The sequence below is a fragment of the Mirounga angustirostris genome, unplaced genomic scaffold, assembly GCF_029215605.1.
Source record: "Mirounga angustirostris isolate CCGP_5_RB_7025 unplaced genomic scaffold, mMirAng1.0.hap1 SCAF_8, whole genome shotgun sequence".
In the NCBI taxonomy this organism is placed as follows: domain Eukaryota; kingdom Metazoa; phylum Chordata; class Mammalia; order Carnivora; family Phocidae; genus Mirounga; species Mirounga angustirostris.
The window spans coordinates 122,657,232-122,684,001 of NW_026991716.1; the positions used below are offsets into that span (position 1 = coordinate 122,657,232).

A 26,770-nucleotide genomic window follows, 5' to 3' on the forward strand; every position below is an offset into this window, starting at 1 on the left:
GAATAAGTGGAATTTGAAATTAAAAACACAATACCATTTACACCAGCACCCCCAAAATAAAATACTTGTACCAACCTGAAAAAATATATACAAGATCTATATGAGGAAAGCTATAAAACTCTGATAAAATAAATCACATAGATAAAGGAATGAAATAAATGGAGAGATAATCCATATTCATTGATAGGAAGACTCAATATTTTTAAGATATCACTTTTTCCCAACTTGATCTACAATGCAATATCAATCAAAATCTTAATTTGTGGATATTGACAAAGTGAATCTAAAGTTTATATGGTAAATCAAAAGACCCAGAATATCCAACACAATATTGAAAAAGAACAAAGTCAGAGAACTTACACTACCTGATTTCAAGATTTACTATAGAGCTACAGTGATCAAGACAGTATGGTATTGGCAAAAGAATAAACAAATCAATGGGACAGAATAAAGAGTGCAGAAATAGATTCACATAAATATAGTAAACTAATCTCTGACAAAGAAGCAAAGGTAATACTATGGAGCAGAGTGTCTTCCAGCAAATTGTGCTAGAAAAACATATCCACATGCAAAAAAAAAAAAAAAAAAGGAATTTTACACCCTACACAAAATTAACCATCAACCTAAGTGTAAAACATAAAACAATAAAACTCCTAGAAGATAACATAGGAGAAAGCCTAGTGACCTTGGATGGCAACGTTTTTTTAGATACAATATTGAAAGCCCAATGCGTAATCAATAAGCTTGACTAAATTAGTGAGTCGAAATTATACTTCTGCTCTGCAAAAATACAGTCAAGAAATTGAGAAGACAAGCCACAAACTGGGAAAAAAATATGTCTAAGACACATAGCTGGTAAATGACTGTTATCCAAAAATAAAAACACTTAATACTCAACAAAAAACTCCAATTAAAAAATAGGCAAAAAGTCTGAACAGATAGCTTTTCCACCCACTAACCCCTCCCCCAGCATGCCTTCTGGCAGCATACCATTTACTTCCAGCTCTGGGCTCCTGCTAGGCTAGAACTACCATTGACTCTCTCTAGCCATTGTCATGATCATCTATTGGGACCTCATCAGTCCCGTGATAAGCTGAGTAGTTCCTGTGGGTGGAGGGGAATATGGCCAGTAAGACAGAGTTAACACTGTTGAGTCGCTCATTGGTGAAAATGTCTTCGTTGAAAGCCCCAAGGGCAAAGGTACCCAAATCACAGTGATCACTGGAGTTGATATTGTCATGAACCATCACTTGCAAGAAACCAGATTCACAAAAGAAACCCACAAGAAGTACATCAAAGATTATATGAAATCAATCAAAGGAAAACTTAAAGAACAAAGACCAGAAAGAGTGAAACCTTTTATGACCAGGGCTACAGAACAAATCAAGCACATCTTCACTAATTTCAAAAACAACCAGTTCTTTATTGATAAAACCATGAATCCAGACGACATGGTTGTTATCCTGGACTACCATGAGGATGGTGTAACCCCATATGTGATTTACTTTAAGGCTGGTTTAGATGTGTAAAAATGTTAACACATTTGGCTACACTTTGGATGTTATCATGTGTTATCATAACTGACTGCTATTTTTCATCCACACAACACCAGGACTTAGACAAAGGGACTGTTGTCATCTTGAGCTCTTCATTTATTTTGACCTTGATTTATTTGGAGCAGAGGCATTGTTTTTAAGAAAGAAAGAAAAAAAAAACATGTCATGTAGGTTGTCAAAAAATAAAAAGCACTTAAATTCAAAACAACAATGAGATACAACTACACACCTATTAAAAAAACCAAAAAACTGATAACAGCAAATGCTAATGAGGATGTGAAACAATAGGCACTCTCATTTATTGCTGCTGGAAATGCAAAATGATACAGCCACTTTGGAATAGTTTGGACTTTCTTACAAAACTAAATATGTTCTTATGATAAAATGTATCAGTCATGCTTCTTAGTATTTACTCAGATGAATTGAAAACTTAATGTCCACACAAAATCCTGTGTATGGAAGTTTATAGCAACTTAATTCATAATTGCCAAAACTTGGAAGTAACCAAGATGTCCTTCAGTAGGTGGACATATAAACAATGGTATATACAGACAATGGAATATTATTCAGCACTGAAAAATGAGCTATTGGGGTGCCTGGGTGGCTCAGTCAGTTAAGCATCTGCCTTCGGCTCAGGTCATGATCTCAGGGTCCTCCAATCGGCCCCGCATAAAGCCCCCTGCTCAGCAAGGAGTCTGCTTCTCCCTCTGCCCCTCACCCTGCTCATGCTCTCTTGCTCTCTCTCAAATAAATAAATAAATATTTAAAAAGTGCTATCAAGCAAGGAAAAGATACGGAGGAAACTTAAATGCATCTTACAAAGTGAAAGAAACCAACCTGAAAAGGCTACATATTGTATGATTCCAAATGTATGATATTCTGGAATACACAAAACTATGGAGACAGTAGAAGGATCAGCAGTTGCCAGAATTCACATTATGGAGGAAGCAGAGGAAAAGAGACAGTGCACAGAGACTTTTTAGGACAGTGAAACTACTCTGTATGATATCATAATGGTGGACGCATGCCATTATACATTGGTCAAAAGCCATAGAAAATACAACACCAAGAGTGAACTCTAATGTAAATTATGAACTCTGGGTGATAATGATCTGTCAATATAGGTTTATTAATTATAACAAATATATGAACACATGCAGGATGTTGATAGTGAGGTTGTGTACCTATGAGGGGAGGGGATGTAGAGAAAATCTCTGTAACTTTCCATTTTTTGTGTGAACCTAAAGCCACTTTAAAAATTGCTCTAAAGGGGGCTCCTGTGTGGCTCAGTCAGTTGAGTGACCGGCTGTGGATTTCAGCTCAGGTGGTGATCTCATGGGTCGTTAGATGGAGCCCCACCTGGGGCTCCACACTCAGTGGGAAGTCTGCTTGCGATTCTCTCTCTCCCTCTGCCCATCTTTCCCCACACTCTCACTCTCTCTAAAATAAAGAAAATAAATCTTTTAAAAAATTGTTCTAAAAAATAAAGTCTTTTTTTAAAAAAGATAAATAGAATAAAATCATATTTAGTTATAAGGTGCTGCATTTAACCTAGATATTTGTATCTATAAGAACTCCTTGATAGAATTATCTGTTCTATATTTTAATGTCAAAAGAAGTCTTGTTTGGGATTGTTTTTGTTTTTTTTAAATAAACTCAATAAACTCTACCTGTGGCTTAAAAAAATTGTACCAAGGTACATCATAATCAAATCAGCATTCAATGAGAAAGAGATTTTGCGCAAGGAAGAGATAAGCTATGAAAGCAGAGAACTCCAAAGCTCTCCCTAAGGAAACTTACTGTATCAGGAACAGAGTATGAGCAAGTTCAAGATGAAAGACACTCTGAAAGACAATCAAACAAAGAAAGTGACTCTCACAGTAGTTCAAATCCACATGAAAATCAAAGAATGTGGGTAAATTTAGTTAGAAAGGACAGCATGTGCATATTTCTTCCTTTTTCTTCTTTTAACTTATTTTAAAAAGCAATTGTATAAAACAATATGTATAAAATTATATTGTTGGGCCTATAATATATAAAATATAATAGTATTTGACAATTAATGCCAGAGTAGGTGGGTGGGAACAGAATTATACAGGAGTAAGAAAAGACACTAGATGAATCCATAAGAACAAATAAAAAGAATCCACAAGAATAAATGAAGAGAACCAGGAATGGTAAACAGGAAAGTTACTATAACAAACAATAAATACATACTTGGTCTTTCTTCTTCTCCCAGCATCTTTAAAAGGAATAATTATATAAAGTAAAAATTATAACAATGTACTGTTGGGTTTTTACTACACATAAACTAGTATTAATTTAGTATAAATCTGAAGTAGATTCTGATAAGATATATATGATAAGGCCTAGAGCAACCACTAAGAAAATAACACAAAACATACAGTAAAAAAATTATTGAGTAAGGGACAGGTGGGGCTGGGTAGGGAGAGATAGATAAGGGGCTATGTAATCAGGCTTACAGAAATCCCCAAAATGTGGAGGTGTGGGGAAACCAGAGATAAGGGAACAAACCAGAACACCCTGCCCTAGGCATGTGGGATGGCTGTCTTTTTTATAATAATCACCTGTGTCCAACAAAGAATAACCAGACCCTAAAAAGGAAGTAAGCCTTTGAAGGTGTTATCACTAGTCCTTGCTCAATGGTGATATCAATAGAGATGTTAAAAGGATTTAAGTTCCCTGGTTAGCTTTCTATAAAAGACCAACCCTAAAGGCCCTCAATGGCAACCCTGTTAGGACCCCTCTCACTCTCGAGAGCTTTTTCTGTATCTTCACTTAATAAAGTTCTATTTTACTCACTCTCCTTTGTCCACAAGATTCATTCTTCGACTCCATGAGACAAGAACCTAGCTCTCCTGCATCATTATTTAAAGAATTAAAATGTTAAACTAGAAAATATTTACTTTATACAAAAGAGAGCAATAAAAGAGGAACAGAACAAAAAAGTATGACATGCAAAAAAACAAAAAGAAAAATGTCACACAAGATCCAACTACATCAATAACAACATAAAGGGTGAGTGGATTAAACAATCCAAACAAAAAGCAATGGTTGGCAGACTGTGAATCACAGACCTGTACCTCTGAAACAAATAATACATTATATGTTAAAAAAAAAAAAGATAGTAGGAAGGGAAAAATGAAGGGGGAGGAAATCGGAGGGGGAGACGAACCATGAGAGACTATGGACTCTGAGAAACAAAATGAGGGTTCTAGAGGGGAGAGGGGTGGGGGGATGGGTTAGGCTGGTGATGGGTATTAAAGAGGGCACGTACTGAATGGAGCACTGGGTGTTATACGCAAACAATGAATCATGGAACACTACATCAAAAACTAATGATGTAATGTATCGTGACTAACATAACATAAAAAATAAAATAAAAAATAAAAAAAAACAAGATCAGGGGCAACTTAAATGTCCCTCAACTGATAAATGGATAAATAAAATCTAATATATCCATACAATAGAATATTGTCTGGTATTAAAAAGGAATCAAGTACTGATACATGCCACAGTATGGATAAACCTTGAAAATATTATGGTAAGTAAAGAAGCCAATCACAAAAGACCACATACTGTATGATTCCATTTATATGAAATGAAATGTATAAAATTTAAATGTAATGTCCAGAATGGACAAATCTATAGGGATAGAAAATACTTTAGTGGTTGCCTAGGACTGAGGAGTTAGAGGGAAGGGGCTGGGAGAAAATGTGGGGAAAGTTTAACGGGCTTGGGGTATGTATGAGGGTGACGAGATATTTTCAAATTGATTGTGGTGATGGTTACCCAACTGTGAATATATTAATAATTTAATTGTACACTGTAAATGGAGGAATGATATGGTGAGAATTATATATCAATAAAAGTGTTGAGAAGATGAAGAAAGAAGAGGAGAAAGAAGAGGAGGTGGCTCAGTAGCTTATCATGTTTAATGCTTAACTATGTATAGAAAATCTATGGACCCCCTAAATTATGGAAGTTTCTAACTAGGGCATGTAATTCACATCAGTCTTCTTGACAACAGCTTCCATGGATAGATCAAAATAAGTCATATTCAATTAGGGAACTTGTGGGGACAAGAAATATATTAAATTTTTCTCAGACAATCCTACTAAGAAGTTGATTGGCTATCTCAGCAGACTCTTCCCATTGTGAAACCATTTCAACTTGATCCTGTAACATGATCAAAGATCCTGGCTATGCCCACAAAATACTTGAATTCACTGATGCATGGTCTTTGGTTTCTATCACTGTTGATTTATATCACAACAAAATCTGGTACCTGAGAAGAGGTCATTTTTGTTGAGAAAGGGCAATGAATACAACAGTCATAATCTCTGATTTGTTGATAAAAACCAAAGTTAGATACCTTTCTTAATGAGAAGAAAAAAATGCTCTGATTATATAATAATGTGATTTCTATGAGTTTCCAATCATTAATGTTACTTATAAAAAAATTAACTCAGTTGTCCCTTATGTAACAGTCTCTTAAACCTTAGCCATCTAGAGGAAAGTTTTTTGAAGTAGTTTTATGCATCACTAGTTTCAAGTAGGAGTCACAAAAATGTGAAATTGATCACTTTATTCAAATTAGAACACAGAATTGGGATGGGATTGGTTTTTATTGGAAGGAAATTGAGCTTTGAAAAACTGAGGATACCAGAAATGTCAATGACCACATAATCTGTGTAGAAATGTGACTTCAGAGAACATGCATTAGTATGTTCTTAGTAAACTCTGCTGAATTCCCCATTTAAAACGCAACTCTTTCTTCCTTGGTGAGATACCTCTCAAATAACTTGCTCAGAAGCCACCAAGTCACTTCCTAACACATGAGCAGATGTTATTTGTGAAGCTTAATTGCTAAATTGACAAAATAAGCAAACAGTTCCATCCTTTCTAATTAAGTAGCCTTTTCTTATTCTGAAAAATTAATTTTTCATGGTTCCCATTCTGAATGTTTAGTGGAGCTACAAAACAAAAGGACTCTTCCACCTTTGAACACGGGGCCTAAATGTTGATCTGGTAAACAGTCTGCTAGGTATCCCTCAAAGATAAATAGGATTATAATTTCTTGGGAGTTAGTAGCTCCTAAGAATCTCTTTTGAATTCCATATTTTGTGCTTAAAGGAATAACCACAATGTCATTCATTTTCCCCCCTCTTCCAGCATATGAATGCAAGGAAGTTCAACAGGCAAATGACTAGGCTTAGTTTTCAAGTGAAAGAAGATACTCTATTTTTTTTTTTTTAAGATTTTATTTATTTATTTGACAGAGAGAGAGACAGCGAGGGAGGAACACAAATGGGGAGTGGGAGAGGGAGAAGCAGGCTTCCCGCTGAGCCGGGAGCCCGATGTGGGGCTTGATCCCAGGACCCCGGGATCATGACCTGAGCCGAAGGCAGACGCTTAATGACTGAGCCACCCAGGCGCCCGAAGATACTCTATTTTTTAAAAATATTATGAAGTAGACAAGAAAGATGTTATCTTCAATCTCAGTATAAAGAAGGGATTGGATAAATCTCTAAAATTATTTGATGTGGCATCACTACTCCTCAAATGAGAAACAATGCAATCAGGCGGTTCTTATCCTCCAACATCCTTATTAACTACCAAATCTCGAGCCTTAGGAGTTGACGACTCAATATTTTGTGTCTCATTAGCGCCACCTGCTGAGTGCTGCTCACACTTCGTAAATCTCAGTTATGAATCAACTGCTTGTAAACACATAAAGAACAAAATCAAAATAACAAAAGAATGACAATAGAATTATTATATCTCCAGCAGTTTCTTTTCATCTGCGCTGTTTGAGTATAGGTGCAATAACCAGAGCCGTGACTGTCAGGTCAGAAAAAGAATTAGCTTTGAATTTTATTTATATAACTATGATACTTAATTTGATTAATAGGGGTTTTGCCTTGGCAAAAGCAAATATTATTAAGCTAAAGCTGCCTTACCCATGTCATGAATTTATAATATAAGTTATATAAAATAATGCATGCAAAAAATCTTGGCAAACCACAAAATATTAACAATGTAAAACATTCTATACAATTTAACCCATAATGGAATGGCATTTTCAGTTTTATTTTAATTTTTTTCAAAAATTTTTAAAATGCCATAGCTGAATTTATGATCCAAGCTAGGCTACTACTTTAGGTTCAGCTGAAATATTTCATTTCGCTGAAAAGAGATTTCCTACATTTGATGGTTTGGAAGCCATTTCTTCTATCTTGTCACTTCTAAAAACAAAAGTAAAGGGGTTAGTCTTATAGCCTAAAGTATTTATTTTTCAGTTCTGAAAATGCATTGAATCTCTGAGATTCTGTATGCATAAGAAGACTTCATTAAAAATGCATAAGAAGACTTCATTATTGGGGCGCCTGGGTGGCTCAGTCATTAAGCGTCTGCCTTCAGCTCAGGTCATGATCCCAGGGTCCTGGGATCGAGCCCCACATCGGGCTCCCTGCTCAGTGGGAAGCCTGCTTCTCCCTCTCCCACTCCCTCTGCTTGTGTTCCCTTTCGCTGTGTCTCTCTCTGTCAAATAAATAAAATCTTAAAAAAAAAAAAAGAAGACTTCATTCTCAAAAATGGAGTTGGTAATTCAAACTTCCGATATTGCTGCAACTACTGAGTCATGAAGCACATGAAGAACTTACTGAGTACATTGACTTTTGACTGTTGGTGAGTTTTATGAAACAGAATGATTTCTTGCAAGAAAAGTTCCTCTCACAAACTTTAGTTGTTTTACAATCTACCTGTGGATCATGTCTGAAGTAATAAAATAATAATAAAAAACAAAACAATATAAAATAGTAATTAATAAAATAAAAATGAAATAATCCCATATATTTTATTAAATGCATTCATTACACTCATTTTTTTCAACTATATACATAGTACAGGTAGAACACCAGGACTGAGGAATCAAACAATGCTAACGTTGCTTATTTTCTTATCCACAGTATCCAATTATATAACAAGAAGCCAACAGAATCTGGAAGCATCTAAATATCTCTAAACATTCAAATATTTGTCATTTTTGCCTGAATTGTCAATTTTTACTTGAATGTTTCCTTTTCACATGGAGGTTTTCATATTTCATAAATATAAACATAGCCCAAATATTGAAGTCACTTACACTCTCCAAATGCAAATATATGAATGCTTAACAGATACCTTCCTTTGGCCCAATTCCCTCCAACATTCACATCTTCCTGGCTGTCCCTCTGGATCCCCCAGAGGTTTCTCAGCATGAAGAGCCCAATTATGAAGTAGGAAAGTTTCACTCAAAGCCAATACACGCAGTTACAAAGAGCTCTGGAGAGGTTAAAAGACTGATATGAATTTGGTCCACCGAATATAACCTGCAGCAATATTGCCAGAGAAGACAAGAATTTGAATGAGTCTAGGTTAGAAAAATAAATTACTTTGTCGCCTTGAAGGCAATCTCCATGGGTCAAGGTTAAGGTCTTTTTCTTTGGTGTTGTATAGAGAATCATCTCTATTGCTGTTTTTTCCAGATAACTAGGTGGTTTTGACATTTTTGTGGTCAGTAATCTGATATTTTTTCACAAATTGTCTTTCAGAAAATGGAAAGTGTTCTCATTAGTTGAGTGGGAATGTTTGATCATACTAACAAATGTCTTTCTCAAAATTTACCATAACTTTAAATCGAAGTCAGGGTATTAATAAGACTACTACCTCCCTCATATCTATTTTCTGTGTCTGGTCTTGTATTTCTGTATGTATTGAGCTAATGTCAACAGCAGGAGAAAATAACATCTTGGTTCAAGAAATGTAGTCTTGTTAATATTTATTTAGGAAGTACTGATCTGATAAAGATCATCAGTAAACATTCCAGTCAAAAAAACAAAAATGCATTTGTGTCTACAAATATATTTAATTTCCATACCTGAAACTTTAATTCAAGGAGAAAAACAGACTAGCCCTGAAACTAAGGATGGTAGCATAAAACATAATAATTATAAAGGTCATTACAATTCACTGATTAGGGTTTATATGCCAAATATCCAGCTAGACAATCTACGTTCATTATCTCACATATTAGTCTTAGCAATGGTATGAATTTCATATTATTATCCCCATTTTCCAGGGAAGAAAACTAAATCTAGAGAGGTAAAATACTATACCCAAGGTCAGCCAGCTAGACAGTGACAGAAAAGATAACTGAAGTCTGGTGAATCTGTTCATTAAGCCCCGCATTTTGGCAAAGAGCTCCATCTGCATGGATTAAGAGGTACTTTTCTGGGGCGCCTGGGTGGCTCAGTTGTTAAGCGTCTGCCTTTGGCTCTGGTCGTGATCCCAGGGTCCTGGGATCGAGCCCCGCATCGGGCTCCCTGCTCAGCGGGAAGCCTGCTTCTCCCTTTCCCATTCCCCCTGCTTGTGCTCTCTCTCTCACTATGTCTCTCTCTGTCAAATAAATAAATAAAATCTTAAAAAAAAAAAAAAAAAAGAGGTACTTTTCCCTACCTCACTTAGAGTCATAGTCTGCTCACCGGTTTTTCTAATTTGTTCAAAGATGTTAAGTGGCCTAATATTAGCCCTGTGTATTGCCAAATGTTTTGAAAATTCAGAGAGAAAATTTGCTGTTAGTTCAGTTGATCAGGGATGGAATCATTGACATAAGAAATGTAAATTTAGCCCCCTAAATGGGTAGGACTTTAGTGGGGAAAATAAACAGTATGGTGGGAAGATAAAATAGGGTGTTTTGGAAAATGCAAAGGATCTCCATATGGAAAAGAAATAAGGCACATTTGAGGTGTAGGAGATAGTCTGAAGTGGCTGAAGCATAGATTTTTCTAGAAGAATGGGAGAACAGAGTGAAAAAGGCCAACTTATGGAATACTCAAAATGCTAAATTAAGGTGTGTAGTCTATGGTCCTTAAAATTTGGGAAGCAAAGATGATTTTGGAGGGAAACAACAAAACCATATATAGAACAATTACTCCAGCTTTGGGTGTAGAAGCGTTTGAGCAGGTAACAGAGCAAGAAGAAGACAGTCTCAAACTATTAATACCAGACCTGAACTGCACTAGTAGAAGTAGAGGAACAGGAGGGGAGAGATATTCAATCACTAGAAAGGCATTATTGTTCTTTCTTTCTATGAATGCTTTTTTTTTTTAAGTTCTTAGTTCTAATATTTGGCATCAAATTAAAACACTGAGCTCTTTTGGAATTTGACATATGGGTAATGGTTGTGAAAAATTATCCAAAGACCTTGAATTATGATTTCACAGAAATGTTAAATCAAAGAAAGAATTTCAATACCCATTGCTCTCTGCAGTATCTTAATCTCACACAAAAAAATACACTTATCTAAGCACATATGCCCACATCTACACAAAAATTTATCTTCAGCCTAAAATTATTATAAGAAGCTGTACATAGAATATTTGGCTCCAAGGGGGTATGAAGAACTATTAAAATCTTTTTGGATACCAAGAAATTCAAGGATTTCTATACTTAGAGCCTTTTATAAAGGACTCAAGGATAAATTACTGGAACCATACATTCACCAACAGTCTTGAAACGCTCATAGGTTGTTGATGCTTCTGCTTCTGACAAATCAGCAATCAATGGAAGGTCTCTATAGCACATCTGTGCTACCATTCAATTCCAAATTGCTCTGTCTACTGACTCCAGGGAATACACCCCAGCAAGGTCCTGCTTTTTCACAAGATCTTTTGTGTCATTTGATAACTGATGAACAATTTTCCACTGGGTACTATGGAGACATTCTTTTATTTTCTTATCCATTTAAGTTTCTATTCATAATTCAGTGTTACATATTTTTAACAGATCTGTTGGCACAAAATCATCTTTCAGCTTATTGTTACTGTACATTTTAACTGTTGTTAGCCAAATAACCCCATAATTATTTTCTTTGTCCTTAATACCTTAATATAATTGCTTTTAATAAATTAACTTCTGACATTATCATGGTTAATATAATTAGAAACCTGCTACCTCACCCAAAATAAGCAGTCCCATATTAATTTTACAGATAAAAAGGGCTATTAGAAATTTGCAGCATACAACTCATCTTAAGCTATTTGTATCTCAATAACAAACAATAAAAAATGGGATTGGTTTCCATTCACTGGAGTGTCTAAAAATGCTTGTGATGACAAGTTCATTAGATACTCACAGGGCCTTTTAATACCTTGAAAAGTTTATACCCCTAACATATAAAGCTGGAAAAATCACTCCTTCTGAAACTATCAGAGAATATGCGATGGTTTTAGTTCATATGACTCATAAAACTGAAATAATTATAGTTAGTAGCATATTAATAATGTCATCTCACATATGGTTTCATATTTTACTAGCTCCAGTACATTTCCATCCCAAGATCTATATTAACATTTTAAAGATAAATTAGCACATTCCAATACTTAATAAGTAGGAATTCATAGAAAAATAGCCATTAAATTTTCTTTACAAAAAGAAGCAAAGGTGGTTTATATATTAGGTGTTCAAAACAGAGAAAGGCATTAATCAGCTTTCAAAAGCTAAATTTGTCTCAAGCTCATTATTATTCAAAGCAATGAATTTTCCCTGGTAACATGTCACAAAGGGAATAAGGAATGGAAATTCTAATGATAACCCAGCAATTTAGCACAGGGTTTTAATTCAGTAATCTGGGATTTGTGCACATAAGACTGAATATATGCATTGAAGTTTGATTCTATAAGCATTTCATAAATTAAAGGAATGCTATGTATTTCAAAAATACAAAACATGATTCAACATATACTAAAATTAAGCAGCAATTACAGTACACCTTACCAAACATAGAATCATTAATTTTTCCCACACTAAAGTTTATGACAAAAGTACTGACAATTTCTCAGTATGTCCAACGTTGAAAAATTACAACAAATTGATGACTTATGGAACTTACGCTGATGAAAATTGGAGTGAAATCAGGGACAAGCATCAACAAAGAGTAGCACTAAGCATGAGTTTTTTGAGTTTGACTCTATAGCAAATGATTTTACAAAAACCATTTGATGTCAGGCATGTACCTCCCTACAGATACCTGGTTCACAAAAAATAAAAAAATAAAATTTGGCATGCACGAATTTAATAATTCCGTATTTTTTCAGAAAGATGAAAATAACCCTCCAACTAATAAATCTAAAGCATCCAGCTACAGTGCCATAATACTCACTAACTCTTTTACCATTTAAATAATTTGAAATCACATGAAAACTTGAACATGTTGAAAGGCTCTGCTAATACACCCATATCTGTAGTCATCACTAAGTTACTACTAAGAATATTAATCATGCACACATAGGGGGCGCCTGGGTGGCTCAGTTGGTTGGGCGACTGCCTTCGGCTCTGGTCATGATCCTGGAGTCCTGGGATCGAGTCCCGCATCAGGCTCCCTGCTCAGCAGGGGGTCTGCTTCTCCCTCTGACCCTCTTCCCTCTCGTACTCTCTGTCTCTCATTCTCTCTCTCAAATAAATAAATAAAATCTTTAAAAAAAAAAAATCATGCACACATAGCCAATCCTGATGCCAAAGTTTTTCATTTGTCAATGGCAATTTGTGGTAATTTCAAGATAAGAGCCCTCCAAAATCACGTTTATAGGATGCAGGTTATTTTATAATGAAGAAGCTATTCATTGAGAAATTACCATAATATCCCTTAAGGTTTATCTAGGAATCACTCTTAGGAGAAATGCCTATGTTCTAAAGATCTTTTGGGATATAATGACTATTTTAAAAGTGTCAGGGGGCCTAGAAGTCTTTGGGAAGTTAATGTGAATCTGACAGCCAAAAAATATTCCATCTTCTGGCACAGCTGAGGGACAAACACCTAGGCTGCCTCCAGGGCTTTTTTTTTTTTTTTTTTTTTTTTTTTTTTTTTTTTTATGTCAGGGGACTAATTGGTCTAACTACTGCCCCCTCTTCTACATTTCCTCCATATATTTCCTTCCTTTTTAAGGTCAGGTGCATCAGGCTTGAGATGTATTCAGGAACACATGCTCAGTTTAAAAAGATAAACATTTCCATGTTCATTTGGGTGGCAGAATGTTGTAGTTAAGACTCACAGGGAAGGGAGGCATAGGAAACCATCTGAGCAGTTATACAGTAACGCTTGCTGTCAATACACCCAATTCAGATGCCTATGTCCGGTCTCAGAGAGCGCCAGAGCAATGGGTTTTTCTGCACTGAGAATACAACATCCTCTCATTTGTGTGTGTTTCACACTCATGTTCCCCAAGCATCTTAGGAACAAATTATGAGATGACAATGTGTATGCAGGAGGTTTATTGAAGAATGCTTTTAAGAATTGACCCCAGAAAGAAATGAGGAAGGCAGGACTGAGCAGATGAAGAAACTCCTGCAAAGCAGTTGCACCTGAAGTTTCCATCATCCCAAAAGCTGGGATGGCCTTCAGAGTTGTTCTGAAATAGAATGGGAGCAGGCTTTTAGCTCTTCATCAGCCAGTTTCTGGCTACGTGTCACCCTCTGGGAAGGAACACTTGCTCAGGTGAGACATTTCCCTGCAGCAGAGGGCCTGCAGACTCATCTTCAGTACAACAATGAACAACTTCTCAAAAACAATCATATCAACAACAACACAATAATGTTTTATGTTAATTTGGTACTTACAGTGCTAGATACTATGTTAAATACATAATCTATCACCCTATGATGTGGGTATTATTATTATTTTTTGTTATAGATGGGAAATTGAAACCCAGGGAAAAAGCAGAAATGTATCCAATATAACACAACCAATCAGTCACAGAGATTGTAATGAAGCATTTCAGACTCCCTCGTGCTAAGCAACTGTACTAAATTATCAACACAGCCTGACTTACTGCTGACCCTAAACTACTTGACACTCGGATAGAATTCTGTTGACTTCTTAATTTTAAGTGTAAAGTAAGATCTACTGTATTACAAATACTGTAAAAGTGAAATTATATTTGCTCAGAGATCCCATGATCTTTACCCTTCAGAACATTATTGAGAATGATGAAACTAGTTTTAAAGGCTTTTGTGTTATAGTAGAAATAGAATGATACAAATTGGATGGGAAAACTAGAAAACTGGACCAAAAAAAGTAGCAATCTTTGTAAAATTTGGGGCAGCCATTGGAAAACAAGCAGCACAGTACTGAAGTCACTGAGAAGAGAGAAATAAACCAGGCAAGCTCAGACTGCATGAGCTTATTCCCTAGGGGCAGCTCAGCACCCCTCCCCCCAGTTTAGGAAGTGGAAACCCTAACATTGCTCAGTGGCCTCACTGAATCGAGGAATCAGAAGTCAGTGTTTGAAGAGACAAAATGGCTAAAATTTAGAGGACAGAGTATTATAGAGCCAGGAGCTAAACAGAGAACTCTAGAGATCAGAGGGGGTCCATCTGAGGCTTTGACTGAGTGCAGATCTGCTCATGAATAGAAGAAACTTCTCAAGGTCAGAGAAAACCACCCATAAAGAGTTGAAGTGCAAACTGGGTTGAGAATAGTTTGTGTTTTCTCAACCAGCGTGGAAAGACTTTGTAATGCAATGTGTATCCTATAGAATACACATACATACACATACATACACATACATACTTCTTTAGTTGTGAGCCTAGATTTGCCTGACTACAAGCTAATCTAAACCCATCTTAACACGCTGAAATCAAGCCTGAAGGTATCCAACTGACTCGAGTAGTCTACCTGTGTACCAGGACAAATTCTAATACCAGTGAAAGGAAATCAACAAAATACAGCAACCAACAAAATGTCAGCAATTCAGTTAAAAATTACTAGGCATACAAAAAACAGGAACATATCATTCATAATGAGGAAAAAATTGATTAGAATAGACAAAAAAGAAAACAATTATTAAAATATACCCCATCTACCTTTAAAATGGTAGAGAAAAATATTACATGATGATTGAGAAATGGAAGATTTAAAAAAAAAAAACCCACATTCAACTTGTAGAGCAGGATTGGCCCTAGAAAGGTTGGCAAACTTTTTTCTTAAACGGCCAGATGGTAAATATTTTAGGTTTATGGGCTGTATGACCTCCGTTGCAACTACTCTGACCTTGTAGCACAGACAATACATAAATGAATGGGCATGGCTATGTTGCAGTAAAACCTTATTTTACAAAAGGGGTGGCTGATCCATGGGCTACAGTTCACTGACTTTTGTCCTAGAGATAAATATACAATATCACAGATGAAAAATGCCCTGAGTAGGACTAACTTCAGATGAGACCCTGTAGAAGAAAATATCAGTGACATTAACATAAGAACTATTCACAATGAGAAGAAACATTTAGAGAGGGGATCAGGTACCATATAAAGCACTCTAGCACCTATGTAATTGGAGTTTCAGAATAAAAGGGGAAAAGGACAGAAAGATATTTGAAGAAATAATGGCTGATTTTCCCCCAAAATTTGTTGAAAACAAATCCACAGATCCAGAGAGCTCAACAAATCCCAGCAGTTGAGGAAAATGAGGCTTTGTGTTGTTAGCTAATTTTCCTGAGGCATTTTCATCACAAGCTGTGATTCAAATCTATGTTTGCCGATTCAAGAACCCACGTTTTGACCTATTTGGTGTACTTCCTCTCAAGTTTGATACAATGAGTCTAGTCTCTGTAATAAGAGCAAAAGTAGTATTTATTGAGAAATCAACTAACTAGTGTCAGGCATTGTGCTAGATATTACCTCATATATTCTCTCATTTAATTACAGCAGCTATTGGGTAAGAGTTATTTTCCCCACTTTACAATTAGAAAAACTAAAACTTGCAGAGTTAACACAGAATGTTTAAATAACAACCCTAATGGTAGAAAAAGACACAAATTCAGGTCTTCTCGATTTATAGACTGTATTCCCCTATGGGGCTTGACTGTATGGATGAAACATCTGAAAAAGAAATAAGGCATATGTGTTATATAACTAGAAACCATGCAATATAGGCATATTGGAAATAGGAAATGCACAAACTCATTGATGAAGATGAAAAATGAGGCCTTCAATTTAACCATTAGGTCAAGCAATTATGGTAACATACAAATTACTCACAGTAAATCTCACAGCAAGTATAATAGCTCCAAGTATGGTTATAAGACTTAGAATCATAAAACCATAGAATTGTGAAATTATTGATTGCGGAATCCAGCCTATTCCTTTTGGAAAAATGGAAATGCAACCCAGGAAGTTAAATCATTTGCCTAAAATAACATGATTGTTTATTGACCCTTTCTGCTAAGGCATCCCCAGTTCCATTCCAGAGAATATAAATTATTCATGCAGAAAGACAAACCCAATTTTGGCAGGTCAGAGATTTCAGTGAGATGCGAATTGGTTAAGGATTGTGATTTATGAATTGAGGCACCTGTCCAGATTGCGTATCTCAGCTGTCCTTCTGTGAAATCTACTACTGGGAGTACCTAAATTGATCTCTATTTCATCCCACTCAACAGTCATTGGATATCTCATGAGGAGGAGAGTAAATTACTGTAACACAATGCAAAACTCTGAGAGTCAAAGGAGGAAACTTACAGAGATTATTTCTCCTTGTTTGCCAGATGTAAAATAAGCCAAGATAGTTTGTGACCGTACTCTGAAGGATTAACTATAAATCATGCTTTATTTCAAACAAATTATCAGCATGATAAACGTCAGTCACATATATTTATACATTCATACACACATGCTCTGCTATAAACCCAGTGAAGGCAGGAGCTATATTATTCTCACACATTTCCAACAATGTACATAGGAGCTAATATTTTAGGTACTCAATATTTACTGGGTGAATGAAAAAAATGAAGGTGAATAAGCACAAACATGTAAAAAAACATAGCTCTAAAACAATACCTATGACTAGGTTTAAAGCATTAATTTAGAACAGATTGCAAATAGTAATAATGAAAAAATATTTATGGGTTGATATGTGTTAGCCATCCTGACTAGTGCTTTTCTACACTGTTATTTCATTTGATCCTATCTTGAGTTCTGTGCAAAATTAGAGGTTTATCCCCTTTCTGGGCTAGACCACACAGGTCTTAAATGTTTTTAATCTCAGAAATTTTAGGACTCCAAGAATATCTGGCAAAAGATTATACGTGACTCCTGTAGTTTAGAGCAGGACCGGAAAATAGTAGTAATCAATAAATGTCAGCAATTTGTGTATGCATTTGTGTGCGTGTGTGTGTGTGTGTGTGTGTGTGTGTGAAAGCAGTAGTAGTAATAGTAATAACAGTAGTAGTAGAAAAAGATCTGAACCTGTTTTTACTCCTCTGCTGAAGTTAAAAGCTTTAAGCAAGTTTGAGCAAGCAAGCCTCAAATTTTGGGCCATTTACTCAGGAAATTGATGGAGGTGACTGGGTCATTTTAAAATCTTTGGAGCTGGGACAGCAGAGTTACGTTTTAGTGATTAAATTTACTCAAAGCTTCCCTGGGCTTCAATCCCACTAGTCTTGGCATCTTAGTAGACTTCCCAAAAAAAGATTAAACAGAGACAGAGGAGAAACATTGAAAATAGACATGCATATTTCAAAGTTACTGAAAGAATAAATCTTAAAAGTTCTTATCACAAGAAAAAAATTTTTGTAACTATGGATGGCAACAAATATTAACTAGATTTACCATGGTGATCATATTGCAATATAGACAAATATCAAATCATTACATTGTACACCTGAAACCAACATAACGTTATATGTCAATTAAACATCAACAATTTTTTTTTAAAGTGGGATTTCCATGTTATTCATTCTTCCCAAAAATGTTCTTCGTGGCCAATACAAATGTTCTTTATGTTGAAGAAAGCAGTGACTCTTACTTGCTTAAAGTGGATTATTAATTGAATATTCTGTAGTCTGCGTAACTAAGAAAAATTAATAGAAAATAACAGATGATTTGGGGTCTCATTAAGCACAGGAAGAATGTTTTCCCAAATACTTTAATAATCCTCATACAACAACTCTGTGAGGTAAATACTGCCATCATCCCCAGTTGGAGAAACTGAGATTCAGAGATGGTAAATAATTTTCCCGAGATCTCAGATCTAACCAAGTGGTAAAACTGGTGTTCAAACATAGGTTTTTTGATTCCAGAGCCCGTATGGTCTGCCCTCCTCACATGGATACCAAATGAGAAAGAAATTTAGCTGACTTCATTTCTGTGGAGTCCTTCACATTTCTCAAGTACTCCCCTGGCACGTATTATACTGGGTTAGTTCTCTGCTTGGCTTTTCCTCTTCACATTGAGATCAGGCCAGGAGCATGGGAAAATGGCCAGCCTCCACAGCACCAATAACCTCTGAGCTTTTTGCAGGAGAAATAAGAAAGTCTGGACTTACTCCCCCCTAATTCCTCATGTTTCAGGGTCCTAACAATCAGCCTAATAATATTCTCATGTGCCTACAGCTCACCAGTTAACAATAAGCAATTCATTCACTATCTTTCACTACCTGGTTTTGCCATCTACTAACTGTAACTTAAACTCTCTAGGCTTTGTCTGTAAAATAGACCTATAAGAGAACATATATCACAGAGTTGTAAGAATTCAGGGAGATAATTTGTTTAAAATACTTAATAGCAAATAGAAACCATTCCATAGGCTAATATATTATTATTGGATTTTTATTATAGGAGAGTTTTTTCCCATTTGCTCTCGTTCTTCTCACATCCTTTTCATATCAGGAAAGAAAGGCTCAGTGGACAGCATACAAGCAGGCCCCAAACTTTAGTTTTAATTAACTGATTCTCTAGGAAGAATGCACATATCCTTGACCTCTAAATTGCATTATGAAGCAAGCAAGATTCTTGAATATTAGATTTCCTCACTTAATTACCCCAGTCATGGGGTTGATTGTAAAATCACTACACATGCTTCACATTTCCATGTCCCTGCCATTGGAATGTAACTTCAAATCTTCCTACCAAGAGCTGGAATCCACCCAAGGTTGCCATGAAACTTGCTTTGGCTAGTTGGACCTTAGCAACTCTGAAGCAAGCAGAGGCTTGAAAAGCTCTTGCACTTTTGGCTTTTTCAACTCTCTGTTTTGGAAATTCTGTAATTCCCACCACAAGCAGAAGTCTGGGCCAGTCTCCAGAATGACAAGAGACATGTGCCTTAGTCACCCCGATCACTCTGGCCCAAGTCTGCCAACCTCCAGACATGTGAGTTAAGTCATCCTGGATAATCCACCTGGCAGCTGACCTGTTGACTAACCACATATGCACGCAAGAACCCAACAGAGATCACTAAGCCAGTCCAGACAAGGAGAAATAACCTCCTAAACCATGAGCAAAATAAATGCTTTCTACTTTGGCCATTAAATTTGAGAGTGGCTTGCTATGAAAAAATTCTTAACTGATACAGATATTGGTACCAAGGATCAGGCACTACTAGAACAAAATCCTAAAAATGTGGCATCATCTTTGGAACAAGGCAGTAGGCAGAAGGTGAAAAAGTAACAAAGAAACTATTACCAAAGGCAGGAAAAGCAATGTGAAACTATTAGTGGAAGCTGGAAAAGCATTGAGAAAACAACTGTAGCAGGCTGGAAATATGGTGACTCATATGATATAATACGAAGACAATCAGCACAATAGTCACCTGAAATAACATGAAAGATAAAAAACATACTAATGAAAATTTGACTCTGGCTAAGAAGCAATTCAGAAAGAACTCTAGAAGTTAACAGTTTGGTACTCCTAGCCACATTTGATAAGGTATCAGAAGAGAGTGATGACCTAGTGAAGGGACCTAGAGATGAGATTGCAGGCAAAATTTGGGAAAAATACAGAGGAATCAGGACTTGCAACATGGGAATTCTTTTTGGTTGGTTTGTTTGTTTATCATTTCTAGTGTCCCTGGCATGTAAAAATTCCTAAAGCAAATCAATAGTATGACTATAACATCCTTCGATAAAACTCAAAATATTTAAGACATGACTAATGACCATCCCAATTAGACCAAAGCTATTAAAAATCTTTAAAAGCATGGTCTCAGAGAAGCTTAATCCTTTCTTTAAAACAATTGTGGGTATAACTTTTTTCAAACTAAGTGCATTAAAACTGATATATTGGAAACTAAAAAAGTGATTAAGAGAGTTGTACCAGCAAACAAAACAAACAAAAGCAAAACAACTACTAGTTCGAATCAAATGGATATTAGTCAAACTAAAAAAAGACTTCTGGCCCTCCAAATTTCTGCAGGGAGCAGTCTGAGGAAAATATTCAGCTTCAAATGCAACCATTTTTTGATGAAAGTGGTCATATATTTTCAGCAAAGAACACAGAGGATGGAGCCACAGACTATTGACAACAATGCACCAGGAAACCACTTCGATTAAGAAGTATAGTACAGTAGACTGGGAAGCATCTTTCAAGGAGTAGCACTGTGCCTTAATCATGGGATATTCTCTGCCTTCAGGATAGGGAGAACTGGCATTACGTCCTATGCAAAATTTCAGAATTGCTATGGGCCAGTGACAGCAGTGTGCCTCCTGCTCTTCCACTTTGGAAGTGGAGGTGTCTGTTAGAGTCATCCTATCCCTGTATCACTACTGTGCATTAACGTTGTGTGGAAGATAACTTTTCCTTTTGTTTCATTAGATTCTAGATCACAAGGAGCCACATATCAACCACATCCAGATTTGCACATGAAGCAAATACAAAACCTTGAACTTCAACCCTAATTAGAGCATTTGATAAGACTTTCACCATTCTGGAATGAGGGTGAAAACATGTGCGAGAGATATGAATATATGTGATCAGAGGGCATATTGTGATAGAATATAAAATTAGTCACAAATTTTTCCTATTTCTGTACCTATACCTCTGCAATGTGACTGCAGATCCGTCAAGAGGTAGTAGCTATTTCTCGAATCTGGGTTGGCGGTATAACTTACTTTGTCTAATGTAACATAAGCAAACATGAAGCAAGCAGAGGACTAAATAATGCTTGCATATTGGGGATTGTCCTCTTTTGCTGCTTCTGGTACCCTCAGCTGTTAGCATGTAAAGAAACTCAGGTTGTCATCCTAATTAACAGCCCTACCAATTGCTAAACATGTGAGGCCCAAGTCACTATAGCCACTGTCTTAGCTGGTGACTTTACCTTACGTTTGGAAGGCAAAACTGGGCATTCATCATTTACTTCTTAGCATTTTCCCCTTGGAAGCCAGTTGTCCACAGAGATCAGCAGGTCTACTCTGCTCTTCTCATGCAAAAATCTTAAAGAGGCAGGGAGGCACTCCATGTGGGAAAGGCAGCCGTGATACAGCATTGACGAGGCCTGCAGCTGTGTCTGCCTCAGAATCACACTTTCCCAAAGAGATAAACCACATCCCTCTTCCAACATAATCTTTATGGTAATGAGAGTATAATAAGGGTGATATTTTGGCCTCCATGTGCTTTATCCTTTTGTCTTATGACTTGATTGGATCATAACCTATAAAGGGAAGAGCAGTATTATTTATCTGGTCCCTCATAGATCCCAACAATGAAAATGATACTGTGTTTCTCCCATCTACACATGCAATTAAGGTTCAAGCTAATTTTGTTCATCTCTGAAAAAACACAGGAAGACTTTGATGATTTTTACATGTCTCACCATAGTATATAATGGTCTAAACAAACACATTCATTTTTGCACATGGTAGAAGTCAAAGCAAGATTCCTGCCATGCAAAAGATAGTTTGGCTTTTGGATACCCCTTCATAGAAACCGATACATAGCAAACCTGGAATTCTGTTTCTGAGAAGATGAGAATATACAGCAATTTCTCTCATCCAACAGCTCTGAGAGAACATTACATTGTTTATTTTCCCTATCCAGTACAACACCCTTATTCAACAAGGCCACTGCCCCATGCCCATTGGCTATAATTGCATGTGTTATACAATCACTTCTCTGCTTGCTAAGCAGTGAAGTTGTCAAGAGTTACAACTTTCCCAGATCACAAACAAAACTAAGATGAGGAAGGCAGGTGAAGAAGCAGATTTGATCCACCATTGGCTGTATGGAAGTATAGTGGATAGAAGATATTATACAGATGTATCATTTGGAAGGCATCTCCTTGTCTGTTCTGGTCCCTGCTGATCCCAGCACTCATAACAATCAATGTCTAGCACTTGATGTATTTATTGAAGGACAAAAAAAAAGGAAGGCAGGATTGTTCACATGATTTGTGCTGATCCTGGTCTCATCTTAGTTGGCAGGACACTATCTTTTCACTCAGAATAGAGATCTACTACAGATTTTTCCACATCCACAGTAAGCATTCAGCAAAAAGACAAATATAGCAACATATCCATAATATTCGATGCTGTAATAGCTGTCATAACCTGTGTTACAGTTTCTTAAATGTCCCAGAAATTAGTCCTATTCCATAAAAGTAAACAAGAAAGAGTCAGGAATATTTCCCATGTAATTATCTTTTCAGACATACCTAAATGGTGGGGGGGGCGGGGAAGATCACTGGAAATTTTGGAGAAAACTCTAAGCTTAAGAATCCACTGATTTACATATAGGCAATTCTCAGGTAGTTGAGAGGCACTGAGTGCTCAGAGGCCTTGTTGGACTGGCCTCTTGCTTTGCTGGCACTCCTGTCTGTCTGGCTGGCTCTGCTGACGGTGTAAGTAAAGGGATTATTACATTGACCACATGCCCTCTGCTTTTCTTTGTTTTTGTTTTGTTTTGTTTTGGGACAGAGATAGGAAAGTTGACTGGGGCCCCAGAGATCTATGAAAAAAAAAAAAAAAGAAAAGAAAAGGAGGAGGGGAGAGAAATTTGCAGGGATAAGTGTTTTCTGCTGTAAGAGTCATGAGAGAATATGAGTTTTATTCTGGCAGAAGCGAAGTGGCAATGTGGGTCAAGAATTAACCCGCAGGGATGCCAGGATAACAGCTCCTGAGACATGTCTCTAAATTACATCAAAAACGTCTATGAAGGATGTGTAAGTATTATACAAACAAACAAACAAAAAACAATTGTTTGAGTCTTGTCTTGTATTTTAACCTGATTTCATAAGTGTTGATGAATAAGAACCTCTACATATATGGAGAATAATATAAATATCAACCGTATACTTCAGAATATTCTGAATTTAAAACTATAACTAGAATAATTCAGGAAGTACTTTTAGCTGTTAGTGTTTTAAAGTAGCTCACTCTCTTCTCAATCTGATCATTAAGAAGTGGAAAATAAGCTGTAATGACAATTAAATAAACATCATTTGGTTGTTAAGATACTGTGCATACCAATGAATTTAATATTAGATTTGTTATCTAATTTTCTAAAAGAGGTCCTAGATATTTTAAGATTCTCTTGATTTTATTGCAAAAGGATTACAGGGGTAGGAAGGATAGTCATTGAATTCAGAGCTTTTTAAATATTTCCAAGATTATACATTTGATTAGCAACATGTCCCTATTTGACTGTTGCATTTCATACTTTCAGAGTGCAAAGTGGTGAGCAATCTCATGATGCAGAATTTGCATTGGGCTTAATGAGGTCTAAAGTTCTATCTTGCTTCAAAAATTCATGAATCTTAAATATTTTAAAATGTGAAAATGAAAACATCCTTTAAAATGTATTTCTTTAATGTTTGTTTTCAAAACACCTTTTTCTCCTAAAACCATTAACAGGTGAAGCCTCCAACCGTGATCGGTCAATTCCACACCCTTTTCTTTGGATCAATAAGAATGTTCTTCCTTGGGGTGTTAGGTTTTGCAGTCTATGGGAATGAGGCTTTGCACTTCAGTTGTGATCCAGACAAAAGAGAAATAAATCTCTTCTGTTACAATCAGTTTAGGCCAATCACTCCACAAGTAAGTTTTTCTGTGTGCACGTAAACCTTCCCCTATGCCAGATAAAAATTGTTTTCTTTTTAAATGTAAAATAATGTCATAATAAGATGAAGAATACCCTAACAGGTATTGTTTCTAGAATCATTACTTGTTCTCTAACTGGCTATATATTTCACGTAAATTAATTTTAGTTGGTCAAGAGTTTCTTCCATCTCCACAATTCTGTTATCTATTGATGTTAGTATTATACTCTAGGCCTGTAATTAGAAAATGGAAATTGGGTAGCTACTAAAATAAAATACTTCATTATTATTCATAATTGGTAAGTGAGGACAGCAAAATAGGAATACATTTTTACAGTTACTAAAATTTAAAATTTTAAACATCTTAGTAATTAAATATGCTCAACATTACTATCTTCATTATATTATTTTTATTGCTCATAAGACTTACGGAACGTAGAATTGTTAAGTTTGCCTCTGTTGAGACTCAGTCTCTTTCATGTGTTTTTGGTAATATGTTGGCTGATTTGACTAAGATATTTCTGACATGCTTTAGGTGTTCTGGGCCTTACAACTAGTGATTGTCCTGGTTCCTGGAGCTATTTTCCATCTTTATGCTGCATGTAAAAGCATCAATCAAGAATGCATTCTTCAAAAGCCTATCTACACTGTGATTTATATCCTCTCTGTTTTATTAAGAATTAGTCTAGAGGTGATAGCATTTTGGCTTCAGATTCACCTCTTTGGTTTCCAAGTTAAACCCCTCTACCTGTGTGATGCTGGATCTCTCGGGAAAAAATTTACTGTTATAAAATGCATGGTGCCAGAACACTTTGAGAAGACCATTTTTCTCATTGCGATGTATACATTTACTGTGATTACAGTAATATTATGTGTTGCTGAAGTTTTTGAGATCATATTTAGAAGATTTTGCTTTCTAATCAGGCAATGACCAAAAGGGTAATTACCTACTGTCATGCCATAATTCTTTATCAATCATTTTTTTTTAGTTTCATCTCATTCAGTGAGTATCTCAATTTCAAACATAAATATCTGTTCTTTAAACTTACTTCAGTGTGTCTGAACTTCATGTCTAATATAAAATATTATACTAAGTTCTAAGGCAGGTATTCTCGAACAAACATTTCATTCTATTTTAATTTTGTCATGTAGTAGAAAATATATACAGAACTAATGTTAACTCTTTTTTAAATAGTACTTTTACAGAGTTCTCTCACACAAAACATCTTAAATAATCACAGTATTTTGTGGCCAGAGAAACTTTTATTATCTCTTTTACACAGAGTGGAAAATTGAGTCTCAGGGAGGTAAATATATATGCCCAAAGTCATATAACCACATTAGAATTCAGATCTCCTAAATGTAAAGGCTGAACCCTTTTGGCTAAACTTTGAGGGTGTAATTATACTTGCATTCATATAAAATGTAACTTAAGCACAAAAGTTGTAAATTAATTATTAAGAGTCATTCTATAGTTTGATCACTAACTTAAAGAAATGAAATAATTACATTTTTAGCATTATACTGTTTTCTTGACATTTTTAACATTAAATGATATGGTAATATAGCCACCAAATAAATTTAAAATGCTATGGCAAATATTGTGAATGGTTTCCTTGTTTCTTGTTGAAAAAAAAAAAAAAAACACCTCTCACAGATATCCTAACAACTATAGCTTTTATGTTCAAGATTATTGAACTGAAAAACTATATATTAAATTATACTTCCTGAAGAGCTATGAAATTATTTCAGAAAAACTTTTATCAGTTCAGTGTATTCTTCTGTCTCACCAATAATCACCTTTATTTGATATCATTTAAAATCTTTATGACTGCCTTGTACCGAGGCCTTATTAGTATAGTCAGTCAAATACTGAGATTTTCAATTTTTTCTTAAGCATTATTCAGCCTATGTTTAATATTATGAATTTCTAGATTTAGGATTTTAAATCATTGAGGCTTTCTCCACATAGAAAGCACAGGAAGAGAGCCAACTTATTTTCATTCAACAAAGAGCTGTTAAGTATCTGTTATTGAATATACACTGTACTAAGAGTTCATAGACAAAGATAACTAAGATTTAGTACCTTTATGAGATATTGAGTGAGTAGTCCAGTGGCAACTTAAAGAGTGGAGGCTGTGGGGTTAGCCCACCCTGAAAGGAAGGAGTATTTATTCAGTCTTTGTTTAGAATCACTGGCCCTATGTGCTAAGAAACAGCAACAATGTTTAGTCCACTTTATTATTATTTTTAAATTCTCTATAGATAGCCCACCTTTTATTGCCTGCACCCAGGGTGGATGGCTTTCACCAATCCTCCCACAAACACAAACATGTTTATCTTGGATC

The 26,770-nt window shown here is 35.7% G+C and overlaps 2 protein-coding genes and 1 pseudogene across 2 annotated transcripts in view; 2 read left to right on the top strand and 1 right to left on the bottom strand.

Moving 5' to 3' along the window:
- NMBR (neuromedin B receptor) overlaps positions 1–26,770 on the bottom strand; it is a 57,295-nt gene that overhangs the window by 23,689 nt on the left and 6,836 nt on the right. The window lies entirely within an intron of this gene.
- On the top strand, positions 1,123–1,538 carry LOC123836672 (translationally-controlled tumor protein-like; annotated as a pseudogene).
- GJE1 (gap junction protein epsilon 1) lies at positions 23,443–25,353 on the top strand. The gene is made up of 3 exons (XM_045865642.2): positions 23,443–23,546; positions 24,238–24,420; positions 24,958–25,353. The coding sequence occupies exons 1-3, from the start codon at positions 23,508–23,510 to the stop codon at positions 25,351–25,353; spliced, it is 618 nt and encodes a 205-aa protein (XP_045721598.1). The 5' UTR covers positions 23,443–23,507.

Bases quoted from the DNA above. Each gene is read 5' to 3' on its own strand.
- GJE1 (XM_045865642.2), top strand. From the start codon at position 23,508: ATGTCTCTAAATTACATCAAAAACGTCTATGAAGGATGT. The intron at 23,547-24,237 runs GTAAGTATTATA...AACCATTAACAG, and splicing joins AAAACGTCTATGAAGGATGT to GTGAAGCCTCCAACCGTGAT. The intron at 24,421-24,957 runs GTAAGTTTTTCT...GACATGCTTTAG, and splicing joins TTAGGCCAATCACTCCACAA to GTGTTCTGGGCCTTACAACT.